The 14,845-nt window shown below is 44.3% G+C and overlaps 1 protein-coding gene across 1 annotated transcript in view; it reads left to right on the top strand.

Moving 5' to 3' along the window:
• MAPKBP1 (mitogen-activated protein kinase binding protein 1) overlaps nt 1-14,845 on the top strand; it is a 535,700-nt gene that overhangs the window by 502,392 nt on the left and 18,463 nt on the right. The window contains exon 27 of the mRNA XM_063439925.1: nt 8,479-8,560. Within this exon, the coding sequence (XP_063295995.1) occupies nt 8,479-8,560 (82 nt within the window). The remainder of the gene's footprint in view (nt 1-8,478; nt 8,561-14,845) is intronic.

Here is a 14,845-nt window from a genome sequence, read left to right as displayed (position 1 = left end):
TCCTTTCCACTTCAAACCTGATAAATCTCCTTTCCTACGTATGTTGTGTAATAGTGGTTCCAAAGTTAGGGCGAAGAGTAGGGGTGAAAGTGGGCACCCCTGTCTGGTCCCTTCCAAATTTGGAAGGTCTCTGTGAGTACTCAGTTTATACGCAACCTTGCGATAGGGCACCTTTAAAAAGCCCCACTCAAATTCATTAGTTTGCTTCCAAAGCCCATGGCTTGTAATGTCTCCATGATGAAGGACTAGTCCACCCAGTCAAAGAGCATCAAAGGCACCCCCCTCTCAGTGGAGCTGCTTGGCGACTTTAATTGCTTGTCTCACCTCTTCCTCCGATATGGGGGAGTCTAGTTGCTCAGCCTCAGCCTTGGTCAGGAGGGGGAAAGTTCGAAAGTATTTTTCACGGGTTCGTGAGTCTATGTTGCTGTTATTCCTTCAATCCTCAACTAGTCCTAATTCCAGATGTGCTGAGTATAGTGTGTAGAGTTTCCCCAATATAATGGACGCAACCAGTCGTATTGGGTAAAAGCAGCAATCTGAACTTTATTATGCCACACTCTGCTTTTTATGCAGTTTCTAATACAAAATCACAAGGATTTCCTTCCCACAAGCCATTATGTTTGAGAGATAATTGAGCTCCAATTAAGCTAATCCAATTATCTCTCAAATAGGAAAATTTACATACAATTTAGAACATATCACAAGAATACATGACAACAGCATCGGAACCCCCAAAAAATTATATTCCTGAATAGACTCGATCTGAGCGCACAACATATCCAAAATGTAACGAGAATATACCCCTACACGCGGGATCCAGCTAAACAGAAGACAGCACAGAGGAGAGATACGTCTACCGGACCTTAGAGTGGCCGGACTCGACGTATATAGGAGAAGTACAGAGTCAGGAACGATCCGAGGTCAAGGGCACAAAGAGACAGCGTAAACGAGAACTAGCCGGGGTCTGGTACACAGGAATCAGCAAGCCGGCAAACAGAACAGACAAGGATAAAGCGAAAACGAAGTCAGAATACAAAGCCAAGGTCAAATACGGAGGAACACAACTGAACACAACAAGCGCTAAAGGGAACTGTAGCAGAAACCACGATAGGGCAAGGAACTAAGGGAAAAGGGTAAGTATAAGTAGCCTCCAAACTAATGTGATTGGCTCCTGTCACTTCCACACCCCCAAAAGGTAAGTGTATGGGGTGATTGGCATGACAGGAGCCAATGGGAGCCTTTTTGCAATTTAGGCTCCCACTGTCTCTTTAAGAGCGCGCCCGAGACTCGCGGCGCGCTCTTAGCTTCAGGCGGGACACGTGACCGCGTCTCGCGGTCACTGCCCGTCTTCCTGTTAGGAGAGTAGGATGAGCCCCGCGCGGCTCGTGCAGCCGCAGGACCGCGCGTGGCTTGAAGAGAGGACCGCGGCCGGCCCCCGGATAAGGTAAGTAACGCTACACAAAAAGCGCTCAGATTGGTTTGGTGAAACGAAAGTTATGTTCGTGCATATATGAACTGGCTGCCTGGTAGAGGTGGTATTGTCAAATTCAAAATGGGTTACTTGTATGTGAGGTCAGAGCTTACAACCTAAATTCCTTTTTGAAGCTGGGATCCTGGCAGAGCTACTCTGTAAGGTGTAAGAAGTCACACACAAGTGGACTAGAAGTCTGGGACATAATTGGGTCAAGACATGATAACTTAATTTCCTGCTGGACACTAAGACACATAGCACAAAATCTTTTACACAATACAATTAACACAATAGATTTCATCCAGCTCAACATTTTACATAATAACTCAACATTAACACAATGTACCCCCATATCCTATATATAATTTAAAAGTCTGTGACCAGGCCCATAGTCTGTGGGTAGGAGGCTAGCTGTTATGCCTCTCCAGCAGGCTGTATAACAAAATAGAAGGAAAGTCGAGGCACTCCAAGGTACAAATCAGGCAATTTTATTGAACCCACTCCATCGCAACGTTTCGACCTACACGGTTTTTGTCAAGCTACTAAGTGCATGTATACACATTCATTTTTATAGGAATACAAGTGATTAACAATTAACAAGATCCCATCAAACAATTAGTTAAAATGACATCCATATACAACCCCCAGTATGGCTACACTGATAGTAAAGGCTAACAGCTGTGTCACGAGTGCAAATTAACTCAATTGGAAGCTTTCTCAATAAGTACCATCCCTGGGATATGGAGACAAAATTGGAAAAAATATAAAAATGTAAATATCGCAGTAATAAACAATAAAATGAATCAAAGCCAGATCGAGTCCAATTTCTCTTCAAGCATTACTATTAATAACTTTAGTATGATAATATTTGATTCTCTGACATATATAATATAGAACATATACGTATGTAAAAAAAGGAGAAAAGAACATATATAAAAGTGATAAAGATAAACAATCAGTATATGTGTTCCAAAAGTTATATGTACACACATAAAGAAACGTGTTGTATATAAGAAAGGTCTACAGAATTTGGATAGACAGTGTACATGTTAATAGACAGATTCCAAAGCTGTGAAAAGTTCTAGTTCATAATTATATTTTAAGTGTTGAAGTGTATTATATGAAATATCACAATAAAAACTAACTATATAACCAAATGTAAAAAGCAGGTGTGAAACCCATTATTCTAAGATAAAGTGCATAAAGTGAAAAAACGATCATATTATAGAATGTATTCAATAAATCTATCAGAGATCTATATTAAGTAATCAAAGTCATTCAATTTTCTATGATTAAATTATTTAAAATATAAGAGATAAAGACCTGACTGGTCCAGAATTCATTTATGTGCATATAGTAGATATGTCCCCAGCACCAAATTAAGAATAATCTGCAAAAACAAAAAAATAGTTAAAATCCAAAAATTAAAACCAATATGACAATGTCTATAATAACGGATTGAGATCATAATAATTATGATTATTTTAAATTCCCTAATTTCCTGTGAGCTTCTCTGAATAATAGCCTTATATATATGTTCTTTTCTCCTTTTTTACATACGTATATGTTCTATATTATATATGTCAGAGAATCAAATATTATCATACTAAAGTTATTAATAGTAATGCTTGAAGAGAAATTGGACTCGATCTGGCTTTGATTCATTTTATTGTTTATTACTGTGATATTTACATTTTTATTTTTTTTCCAATTTTGTCTCCATATCCCAGGGATGGTACTTATTGAGAAAGCTTCCAATTGAGTTAATTTGCACTCGTGACACAGCTGTTAGCCTTTACTATCAGTGTAGCCATACTGGGGGTTGTATATGGATGTAATTTTAACTAATTGTTTGATGGGATCTTGTTAATTGTTAATCACTTGTATTCCTATAAAAATGAATGTGTATACATGCACTTAGTAGCTTGACAAAGACCGTATAGGTCAAAACGTTGCGATGGAGTGGGTTCAATAAAATTGCCTGATTTGTACCTTGGAGTGCCTCGACTTTCCTTCTATTTTGTTATTCAGCATTTTGGTCTCTGGTACTGAGACTGTCTGAGTTGCACCCAGCTACATACTGCTTAAAGGGATAGAGTGCAGTTCCACACCCTACCATAACTATCTCCAGCAGGCTGTGGCACGGGAGCTTCTGTGACAGAATTGTTGAATCCAACTCTGTTTATCAATAAGGGTATTATCGGCACAATAACTACGGAGAATATAGAGTAAGGAGTGGACATGCTCCAATTCCTTTGCAATATCAGAAGGAAACTGTGATGTACTACCAGATTGCATTTTAAGTTCGTGTATGTGGGTGTAGATTTGTTGTCCTCTCAGCATGTAGTATTTTCTTCAAAATAGGTTGTAAGCGCCTGGTTAACCTGGTCCGGTATAGGTAGCTCTAGCAATAAGGAATAATTAAGTCTCCGCTACCAGCAGTTCGGTTTATGAAGTGGAGAATCTATCAAAATCCGTATGGGGCTATAATACCACCACGTAGATGTGTCAATTTCAGCCGTTTGTAAACTGTTAAGTCCCTCTTGTTAAATGAAAATGTAGTCTGTACGAGAATATCTACCATGGATCGTAGAGAGAGTAATCCTTATCCGTAAGATGTAAGGTCCTCCAGCAGTCAACTAAGCATAACTACCGTATGCTTTATGAATTCCAAGGATTGCGGTTTGGGGTATACCGCTGTGTCCTGTGGAAGTGTCCATTAATGGGTTTAAGGGGATGTTGAAATCCCCTCCCAGGATCATGATGCCCTCAGTAAATGCTTAGAAATTGGCAAGCGTGCAGCGTATGTAAAGGGGCTGATTGTGGTTCGGGGCATATATGGTTGCTATTGTGCAATGTCTGCCAGATACCTCTCCCTTTAGGAAGAGATATCTACCTTCTCGGTCTACCTGTCTTTTGAGTTTGGTGAATCCCAGCGAGGCCCCCAGTAGGATAGCTAACCCAGCTTTCCAGGCTGCGGGGTGATTACTGAACCAGTTATTCGGTTAGTGTTTACTTTTCAAGGCAGGGGCTGCATTTCCCATGAAACGGGTTTCCTTTAGGAAGGCTACGGATATTTGTTTGCAACAAAGTTCTCTAAGCACTTCCTGTTCTGGGATATTAAGTGGGTTAGAATCGTGATTAGGTCCGGATGGCAATCTTGGTTCAGGAGGAGGACTATCACCCAGGAGTGCACCCCTAGAGGAGAGGAAGTATTCACATGAAGTCCCCCTTCCCCCCAAATCCAGCTCAATAGAATACAGTACAAGAGCATTGTGTCCAGGTCCCTTCAAGACCCAGATCTGTGATGCAAAAACAACCCAGCCACCCCCATATCCTCCTCCCAAAGCCATGCGAAAGAGCAAGCAACCCAGAGCAAAAACAAAATTAGGAAATTAAAAATAAAGTCCAGAGCTGTCTCCCAGTACCTGCCCAAAAGGCTGTGCAATGGAGGCAAGATGTGGCAAGAAAGCCCACCCGTACCCACACTCCTGGTTTCTCACAAGGACTATCTCCAGGCCCGTATCACTACTTCCTCACGTCACTACCACTCCAGAGACCCCAGTACCTGTGTCTTTTCCGCTAGGGACTCTAGAAGTATTCTGCATTCTGCAATCACCACATCACTCAGCAGCAGGCTTGAGGATAGACCCAAGAGAGCCCCCATTTCTCAGCAACATGAAGTCTCTGGAACGCAGAAGTGGACAAAGGGGAGTCGGGAGGGGTCAGGGAACCCCTGCCTTCATTCCTCTTGAAGGGTCATGTAATTCAGCCTCCTGGCATCCGTTGGCATTGGCGAGAGATCCTTATCGGGGGCCACCTCAGCACCCTGAAAGCTCCAGGTTTGCCGTGATCGGACCTTGTGCATAATCTTCTCTTTTACTAGGAAGGAGTGCAGGAAGCATATAAGGTCACAGGGTGGTCCATCTGACAATCTGGGCCTAGCTGTGCGGTGTGCACACTCAAAGCATATTCGGATATTCTTCTCGTGGAATAGGGAGGACAGAACCTCTTTAGCATATTTCGAGTCCTGGGATTCAAGCACTCCATGGACCCTGATGTTACACCTGTGGCTTTCATTATCTAGCTCATCCATTTGTTGGTAGGAGCATGGTACCTTGCCTAGTGTTGGCCCATGCGCCTGTCTCCAGTTCTTGTGAGTGGGTCTCCAGGGTGAGTTTCCTGTTCTCATGCTCAGTTTCTTTGGGCTTTAGGGCAGAGCCTTCCATGCGTATTGCCTCGCGAGGGTTGCCAGGTCTTGTTAGGTGACCATTGTTACCGCGATGGTGCAGGGATCTGTGCTTCTGTCTGCCAGGGTGGTATTGTGGCAAAACTAGTCACTTAAAACTGTATTCTCTTTAATGTGTGTATTCTCTTTAAGAACCAAGTGTATTCATGCAGAGTATATTACATGTGAACGATAGCGTTCGTATGCTGGCGGCATGAAAGCCAGCAGCATTCATACAATAGTTTCACGAACAGTGAATTTCAACACTGTTCGTGAAATAAACAAACTACCGAAGGGAGACCACACACAGGAGGTCGTGTGGCTCCCATTAAGGATTGCAACATTGTTGCAATCGGTAATTAGAGAGATTCAGGGTGGGCGCCGTTCGGCTACCGACCACGCGGCGGTCGGCCATCTTGGATCCTTTGTTAGCACAGCGGTATTTGGTCGTCGAGCGCCTGGAACTAAAATCGGCTACTCGACGGCACGAATACCGCTGGACTTCCAAGCCGTTCGGGAGCCCCGGTTCTTCGGTAATGTGTTTTCCTAAGGTCAATCGGTAGTTTGAATGTAACTTAAACGTAATGTTGGTTTCGTGCGGCGTTCGGTTATTTATGCTGGGATCTGATCGGTACTTTCACGAAATGTGCGCTCAGACCCCAGCTATCTACCGAACGTCCATTCGTTTAAATATAATGAATATTGTAAAAGTTATGTATTTTCATGTAAAATGTCAGTTCTGCTGTACGGAGGGATAATCCACTTAACTGTATATTCTAGTGGGAGTATCCCTCTCGTACAGCAGTGCATGATGGGAGAAATGTCCAGGTTGTTAAGTTCCCCATGTAGTCCCCTATTGTACAACCCCTGTAATGTCAGTAGGGAAACCCCTTGCATGGGGAATCCCATAAATACTGTGACCTGTGATTAAAAGCTCAGTTGACTCCCAGCCTATGTGTCGTCTAGTTCTTGGGAAGGAAGGATTCTTACAACGCTACCCGGATTATTGCATTCTGTATTTACTTGCCTGGATTATTTGATACTGTTCCTGTTACCCAGCGGAGATACTGTGGATTATACTACCTCTCCGCTACAGGTAGTTTCGGCCATAGAGAGGGGGGACGAGGGAGGCGAGGATGCCATCTTGGGGCCTTGATCCCCATGCGAGGTCCCGGCCTGGCTCGACACAAAATCATAATATAGGCGCTCTGCTGGGTGCCCCTCGGTGTCTGGGGCATATCTGGCCTTAGAGTTCAACCCATTTGGGCTGCTCGTTAATTGTTTTGTATGCTGAAAGATGCTGTGTGGTATGGAGCATGAAGTTCAAGCGGCCATCTTGGTCAGAGCCCAAACCTCGCCCCCCAAAAGGGTTGAATTTTAGCAGTGTGGAAAAAAAATATGACCACTGTGTTTTCCCTGTTGCCATTTCTTCCTTATCTTTAAATTATACCCCAGGTGTCCTACTTATATGTCTCTTGAATGCAACAGGTTTCTTTGCATGCCTGAAATAACTTAATAAGCAACTCACACAATGACAAATTTTCAAATACAAATCATGCATTTGTGGATTGTCACTCACGCATAGGAAATAAGTAAAAACAGGCACTCTACTGTGTAATTAAGCAACTGTTTAATGTAGCTCACCGAGAAGTTTGCTCTGTGCTAATTTTATGCAAAGGATATTTTTTTTCCTTTTCTTTTTTTTTTTTTTTCCTACATCTTTCTAAACTGCTGTCAATTGTTTGCTTGGTTCGTCTGCCCATTATATCACATCCTGGAATTTCTTGTCATTTTATAAACAAACACTGGTCTAGAAGACTGTAGTGAAATACTTGTTTTTATTGTTTTATTAAGGTTACAATTTTTTTTATTTATTTTTTAAAATCTTCCAAGAATATATTACCGAAATACAGACGTAATGGTTGCCACATCAACATCCAATAACCATACAATTTTATACACTGGCCTGTAGGGCTTAAATAGATATGGAAATCATACATGTCCGATTCCCAATGGAAAACATCACGCCCATAATACCGATCAGGGCTATCACTTCTACATTACCAATTAGCTCAACATCAGCGGCTTACTCTCCCCGCCAATGTAACCTGTGTGCTAATGAGGTATCCTGTATGTGTTTAATATGTCTGTAATGGAGTGCTACCCTTGATCTTAAAAGGATCCTATTGTGCCAGGAAAACAAACCCATTTTCCTGGCACTAAAGGCTCTTGGAATGCCCCCTCCCTTGGCGCTGAAGGGGTTAAAACGCTGAAGGGGTTAAAACCTTAATTCAGCGCCAGGTAAACTCTCCTCCCCCGCCGACGTCGGCTCCCGAGTGGTGCCGAATGCGCATGCGCGGCCAGAGGCGCGCATCCATTCAAACCTGCTCATAGGAAAGTATTACTCAATGGTGTCCTATGTGGATCTTATTTGACACTGGACTCCGTGAGGACTGTAAATCGCAGCAGCGGCTTCTAGTGGCTGTCAGGGAGACCACCACTAGAGGCTAGATTAACCCTGCAATGTAAACATGGCAGTTTCTATGAAACTGCCATGTTTTCAGCTGCAGGGTTAAAACTAGAGGGACCTGCCACCCAGACCACTTCATTGAGCTGAAGTGGTCGTCAGGGTGCCTATAGTGATCCTTTAAGAACAGCTTGAACTGGAAAAACGTAATATAATTTATATGCAGTCCAAGAACATTGTGCATTATTAAAAAAAAGTTAGACCACTCTGGTCTGATGCAAATTAATATGCTTATTTTTTTTGTATGCACAGGTTTGTCTTTGCCTCTCGAAAGGAGTGACTGTGCCAGCATCTCATCCCGTTTCTTAGCCATGGTCCAAACACCTGCTGCCAGGTCTGTATTTGGGCATACTTTCCTCTGGGTACACCATTACAGCATACCTGTTCATTTACACACGAAAAAAATACTTCTCCTTAACAAAATTTTGATGTTTTGGTTTGTTTGATGTTCTTTTTTTTTTTTTTTTTGGCTATGCATTTTTCAAGATTTTTTTAATACTCTGTAATCATTTTAAAGGAGCACTTGTGGAACCAAATAATTAAGGCATTTGGTGTATTACTTATGCGCCTGCAATCTAACTGCTCAATTATCTGCCATTGGGGAGTTATTATTATCGCAATTTATATTGCGCCAACAAATTCCGTAGCGCTTTACAATATTATGAGAGGGGGGATTTAACTATAAATAGGACAATTACAAGAAAACTTACAGGAACGATAGGTTGAAGAGGACCCTGCTCAAACGAGCTTACAGTCTATAGGAGGTGGGGTATAAAACACATTAGGACAGGAAATGGCAATCAAATTGATACCGGAGAAACTGACGGAAGCCAAGCACAGAGAGATGGACACAGGTTTCTTCAGGAAGGAAGAGATTCTTTATTCGATTCACCGACCGGGACTCAGAGGGACTAATGTCACCAAAAAACAGCAAAGTCTGAGTCCTGATCATACAGTGTAGGTCCCTTATATAGGCATGTAGCTCCTCCCATAATCAGTTCAACCTACACATACTCTTATCTAATCAACCGAATAGAGACTAAAATCCTGTTTGACCACATGGCTTGCCCAGCACAATGGAGGAGGGGAAATACTCGTATATCCTGTATTCCTACTTATGCTCCTTACACTACTGATTGTATCTTAGCTACGTGTAACTGACTTAACTGGTACATCAACATATGCAAATGCACATACCATGTGGCAATCTTGTCCTAGTAAATGTATTTTTACTGAGATTCCACCACATTCCCCCCTTTGATGCTTCTGATATTTCACAATTCCAGATGCATCACTTAACCATAGTTTGCTTACACCTCAGGTTGCTATGAACCAGACCAGACTTTGCGACTCCCTAACGATATGAATCCCTCAACATTCCTCTTCCTGTACTAGTTCTCCCTGATTTAGAGCATCATACCTATATATAGCCATTATCTGTGCAGCAGCCTTTCTCTCTGCTATATTCTCTATAATGCTCTGCACAGACCTAACTACCAAAGGAATCAGACATGGTAGGAGAAGGCACAGAATCAAAATTAGCATGACGGCGGGGCCGGGCCGCCGGGCCGACTGGACGCCATCCACATGGGCTCCTGAGCCAAGCAAGCAAAAAGGCACCGAAAATAGCCCCAGACCGCTCATAACTGTGATTCCACGCCATCCCTGAACGGGGAATGGCACCAGCTCACTCCGGATGCCCGCAAGACACTTACCGCACGTCGGGCAACCAAAGAGGACCGGGCCCGGCCTCCATGCGGCCGAGAATCAGCAGCCATTACATGCCACATGGCGCCGCAGCATACCACCGAGACACCACGCCACGTGGAATCCATCCCGGTATGGGGAGGCCCTCGGCCCGGGGCACGGCCCCGCCTCCCCCCTCTTGGCCGGCGGGGGTTATCCCGGTCCCATGGCGGCGACACGTGCCATGGCGGGAACCCCCGCGTGAGTTGGATGCCGACCGCCTGCACTGGTGAAGGCCATGTGAAGGTCAGCCAGCAACAGCAGACACAGACACGGAGGGGAAGCTATACCCTCCAGGGGCGACACCCTGATTGAGATTAAAAGAAGCCTGAGCTTCCACAGAGGTTACTGAAGCTAAGGCCCCACAACCTGCAAGCACACTCCTTAAAGGCACCTGGACAACACCAGAGAAGGAGTAGCTGTGCAGAAGATGCACCAAGGGGAGCTGATCTGGCCGCCCCGAGTGGACGTGGGCGCAGCCGAGCGCTGGATAGATCCTCCGCGGTGACTACCCGCCTGCTGGGAAAGTGAGTGCCCTGGCCTCTGAGTCTGAGGGATCCCCGGAGCGCCAAGTCCCTGGTGCCGTTAGCCCGGTGGGGCGGGCCTGCGCGTCCCCTCCGGCGGACCGGTAGCCGGGGGGGGCGCGCGCCGGCCCCAAGTATGCGGCCGGCACCGGGCGAGACGTCGGGCCACGCGCTCCCCCGAGTCTTGGGTGGTGATAGGGAGGTGCAGGGAAAGGGAGGCCCGTGGACTCAAGGTGTGGGAGTCGTATGGACTGCCTCTGCTCCCGAGTGCCCACAAAGCCACGGAGGACTCTGGCGACGGGCTGGGGTTGCTGCGGGGAGGACAGACGGAGACTCGGCGTCCCGGGAAATACACGGCGGCTGTGCCATGGGGGTTCCCCACCGAACTAATAATAAGGCCAACCTTGCCCCTGTACTGCTAAAAGTTTTAAACGCTTAAAATATTATTTTTTACACATTCATTTATATTGCATGCCTCTCCCACTGCCCTACCAGGCATTGACTGTTTTAATTTCGATCCAAGTTACGAAACATAAGTTATCTTAAAGTTACTCTATGTTTAATATACCAGACAACAGCATTTTCTATAGGGTGTCCAAGTATATAGCCTTTACCAGTACTGCACTGTAAGATACTTACTTTAATTAAATGAGCATTCACATGTTTACATGCGCACATATTAATATAGTTTATTACATATTATGCTTGGTGCACATAATTGCCTTCACCGACTATGCTATGCTATACAAGCTATGACAAATCCGCTTCTGCGTAAGCGACAAACTGTTTGCACCTTTATTTACTGATGTTTATGCCCCTGCGCGGGCGACTACTTGCTTTACCACAAATCAGTTCGATATATGAGTTTGCATTGTGAAAACAATAAAGATATATTCAAAACAAAATTAGCATGACTCCACCTACCAATGCCTTAAGTCCTCCAAACTGCTCATACCAATTACCAAACCAACTACTTGGATTATATCCTTTCCATACCTGGGTAGGCACATGCGCTAGTTTAACCATATGGCTAGTAAGCTCAGCTATTGCTTGCCCTTCATCATCTATTTGAAGACAGCAATTGCTCAGGTTAAACTTCCCACATACACCTCCCTCTACTGCCAATAGGTAATCCAAGGCTAATCTTTTTTGGTAAATGGCTGTCCTCATCCTAGTATTATGTTTCGCTAGGAGATTAAGCGCTTGCGATGTCTCATTGGTAATTATCTCAACCACTGCCTGTAACCTTATAATGCGGTTGAGCATATATATTGGGGTTCTATATCCGAAAGTACCATCTTCTGCCCAAGTGGCTGGCCCATAATAATCTATGATACGCTGGGGAGGCCATTCATTATCTTCCCAGGTACCTATCTCTAGGGGTCCCCTTTTCTTCCTATGATTCACATCATATACTTTAACTCCCAAAGTCTCTCCTGTTTCAATAGGCAAAGAAGAAGGATGGTTTGAGCATACCTAACACACATGCCCCTTCCCAGTCCTGTGGTAACTCCGAATAGGCCTTCTTACCAAAGATCCAGTACAAATTTGCTGGGGCTTTCCAACTAGATGTGATAGATCAAACCACACGTCCTTTAAATTGGCATAACTTGCAAACAGGTTAGGTGGTTCTGAGACATTTGAAGCCGACCACCAGGTTGTATTCTTTGTAGTATCATCATAAACTTTTTTGCCCTAGACAAGTTAGTTCTCCTACAGATGTGTTAAACATTATTCCTTTTCTTGCTATGCAAACATAACCTATAATGGAGGTCTTTAATCGCCACTCAGATTTACCTCTAACACTCATTTGATAATCGGCTTGAGAAGATGTTATCTGTTCAATTGTCTCAGAACCAGAATACATTACCTCCTTTGCTTCCCTTCACAGAGGTCCCTTTGAGACACCCTGGCTATGTCACGTGGGTGAGTGGTCTGGCTTTATTATGGCCGACAAAACACTCACTTACTGATCTCTTTAAACACACTTGTAATCCCAATATCTCCTCGTTACTCCAACTGAGTCATGCGCTTTAACCGGATCTTGCAGGGATTCTCTGGATCTGGTGTAGCTTGCCAAGAATCTACTGCTGCTGGTTTAACCCTGGAGTGATGAATCCACGGAGTCACTTCAGCCACCTTTATTGCTGTATGGGTAGACAAAAGAACAAGGACCCCTCCACTTAGGCCCTAACGGTATACTGTTCCACTCTTTAATCCACACTTGATCTCCTGGATGATAGCTATGAACAGGGGGATAAATATTCACAGGTAATCTATCTTGTACCCATTTCTGTACCTCCTCCATAGTTTTACCCAACTCTACAACCTGCTGCCGGGTAATTCCTTCTCCCAACTGACTCAAATCCCCCCTTAAGTTACCAAGTACGGGAGGTGGACGCCCATACATGATTTCAAAAGGTGAGAGACCCATCCTTCTGGTAGGTGTACTACGAATACGTAACAGAGCTATAGGCAAAAGAACATTCCACTTAAGTTGAGTTTCTTGACACATCTTTGCCAATTGGTTCTTAATAGTTCTGTTCATCCTTTCCACTTTCCCAGAACTCTGAGGTCTATATGCCGTATGAAGCTTCCACTTAATACCAAGCATATGAGTCAGTTGTTGTAGGCACTGGTGAACAAAGGCTGGACCATTATCCGATCCTATAGAGCATGGTAGTCCATATCGGGGTATTATTTCTCGCAACAGGAATCGCACAACTTCTCCTGCTTTCTCTGTACGAGTGGGACATGCTTCTACCCAACCTGAGTAGGTACACACAACTACTAGTAGGTAGCGATGTCCGCCGGATTTAGGCATTACCGTATAGTCTATTTGTAGATCAGACATAGGCAGTCCCCCCATATACTGGACTCCCGGTGGTTTCACTGGTCCTTGCTTTGCGTTATTCTTAGCACATATTACACATCTTCGTACAATGGCTTGAGTCAAGTTGGACAATCTTGGTATGTAGAAATGTTTTCTGAGAGATTCTTCCATACTATCTCTTCCAGAATGTGTCCCGTTATGATAGTTCTGGACAATTTCTACAGCTAGTGATGCTGGAATGACTATTCTTCCATCTTCTAACTGATACCATTTGTTCTCCAGGTATTTTCCAGCTTCTGTCTTTAACCACTCTTCTTCTTGAGCTGTATAAACTGGAGTCCATTGAGACAGTGGAGTCGGTATAAGTGCAGCTATATGTTCCACATATTCCTGTCTTCCTGATTCAGCGGCACACTTAGCTGCATTATCTGCCATCCTATTTCCTTTGGTTACGTCACCATCTCCTTTCAGATGCGCCCGACAATGTATAATACCAACTTCTTTCGGTTCCCACACGGCTTCCAGTAGTTGCAATATTTCAGCTGCGTACTTAATTTCTTTACCCTCTGAATTCAATAGTCCTCTTTCTTTATACAAAGCTCCATGGGCATGAGTGGTTAAAAACGCATACTTGGAGTCCGTGTAGATGTTCACTCTTAAACCTTCTGCCAATTGTAACGCTCGTGTTAGTGCAATTAATTCTGCCTTCTGTGCCGATGTTCCTTTTGACAATGGCCGAGCTTCTATCACCTTGTCTATGGTAGTCACTGCATATCCTGCATAGCGAATCCCTTCTTTCACATAACTACTGCCGTCCGTATAATACTGGACATCAGGGTTCTGGATAGGAAAATCACGAAGGTCCGGTCTACTTGAGAACACTTCATCCATCACCTCCAGGCAATCATGTTGACTCTCAGTAGGTTGTGGCAAAAGGGTAGCTGGATTCAAGGTATTAACAGTCTCTAAATGCACTCTTGGGTTTTCACACAACATAGCTTGATACTTAGTCATGCGGCTATTACTAAACCAATGATTGCCTTTATAGTCTAGCAACATTTGTACTGCATGCGGGACTCGCACGTAGAGTTCCTGACCCAGAGTGAGCTTATCAGCTTCGGCTACCAGCAGGGCGGCGGCAGCTACAGCTCTTAGACAAGGTGGAAGACCACTGGCCACTGCATCCAGTTGTTTGGACATATATGCAACAGGTCTTTGCCATGATCCCAAGTACTGTGTCAATACTCCCACAGCCATTCTTCTTTGCTCGTGTACATATAAGTAGAATGGACGTGTATGATCAGGTAGACCTAATGCTGGGGCACTCATCAAAGCCTTCTTCACATCTTCAAATGCCTTTTGCTTGGGGGCGGGGCCGGGCAGCCATGCCAGGAGGCTGCATATCAACAGGGCTCCCGAGCAAACAACGGAAAACAGGGTATTTACCCACCTTACCTGGCTTATACTGACCCGGGGGTCCATGGCACGAGGCTCTGGAGTGTCCCGGTGTAGCTGG

This window comes from Pelobates fuscus, chromosome 13 (assembly GCF_036172605.1).
Source record: "Pelobates fuscus isolate aPelFus1 chromosome 13, aPelFus1.pri, whole genome shotgun sequence".
Classification (NCBI taxonomy): Eukaryota; Metazoa; Chordata; class Amphibia; order Anura; family Pelobatidae; genus Pelobates; species Pelobates fuscus.
This window is presented reverse-complemented; position numbering and strand designations above follow the sequence as displayed.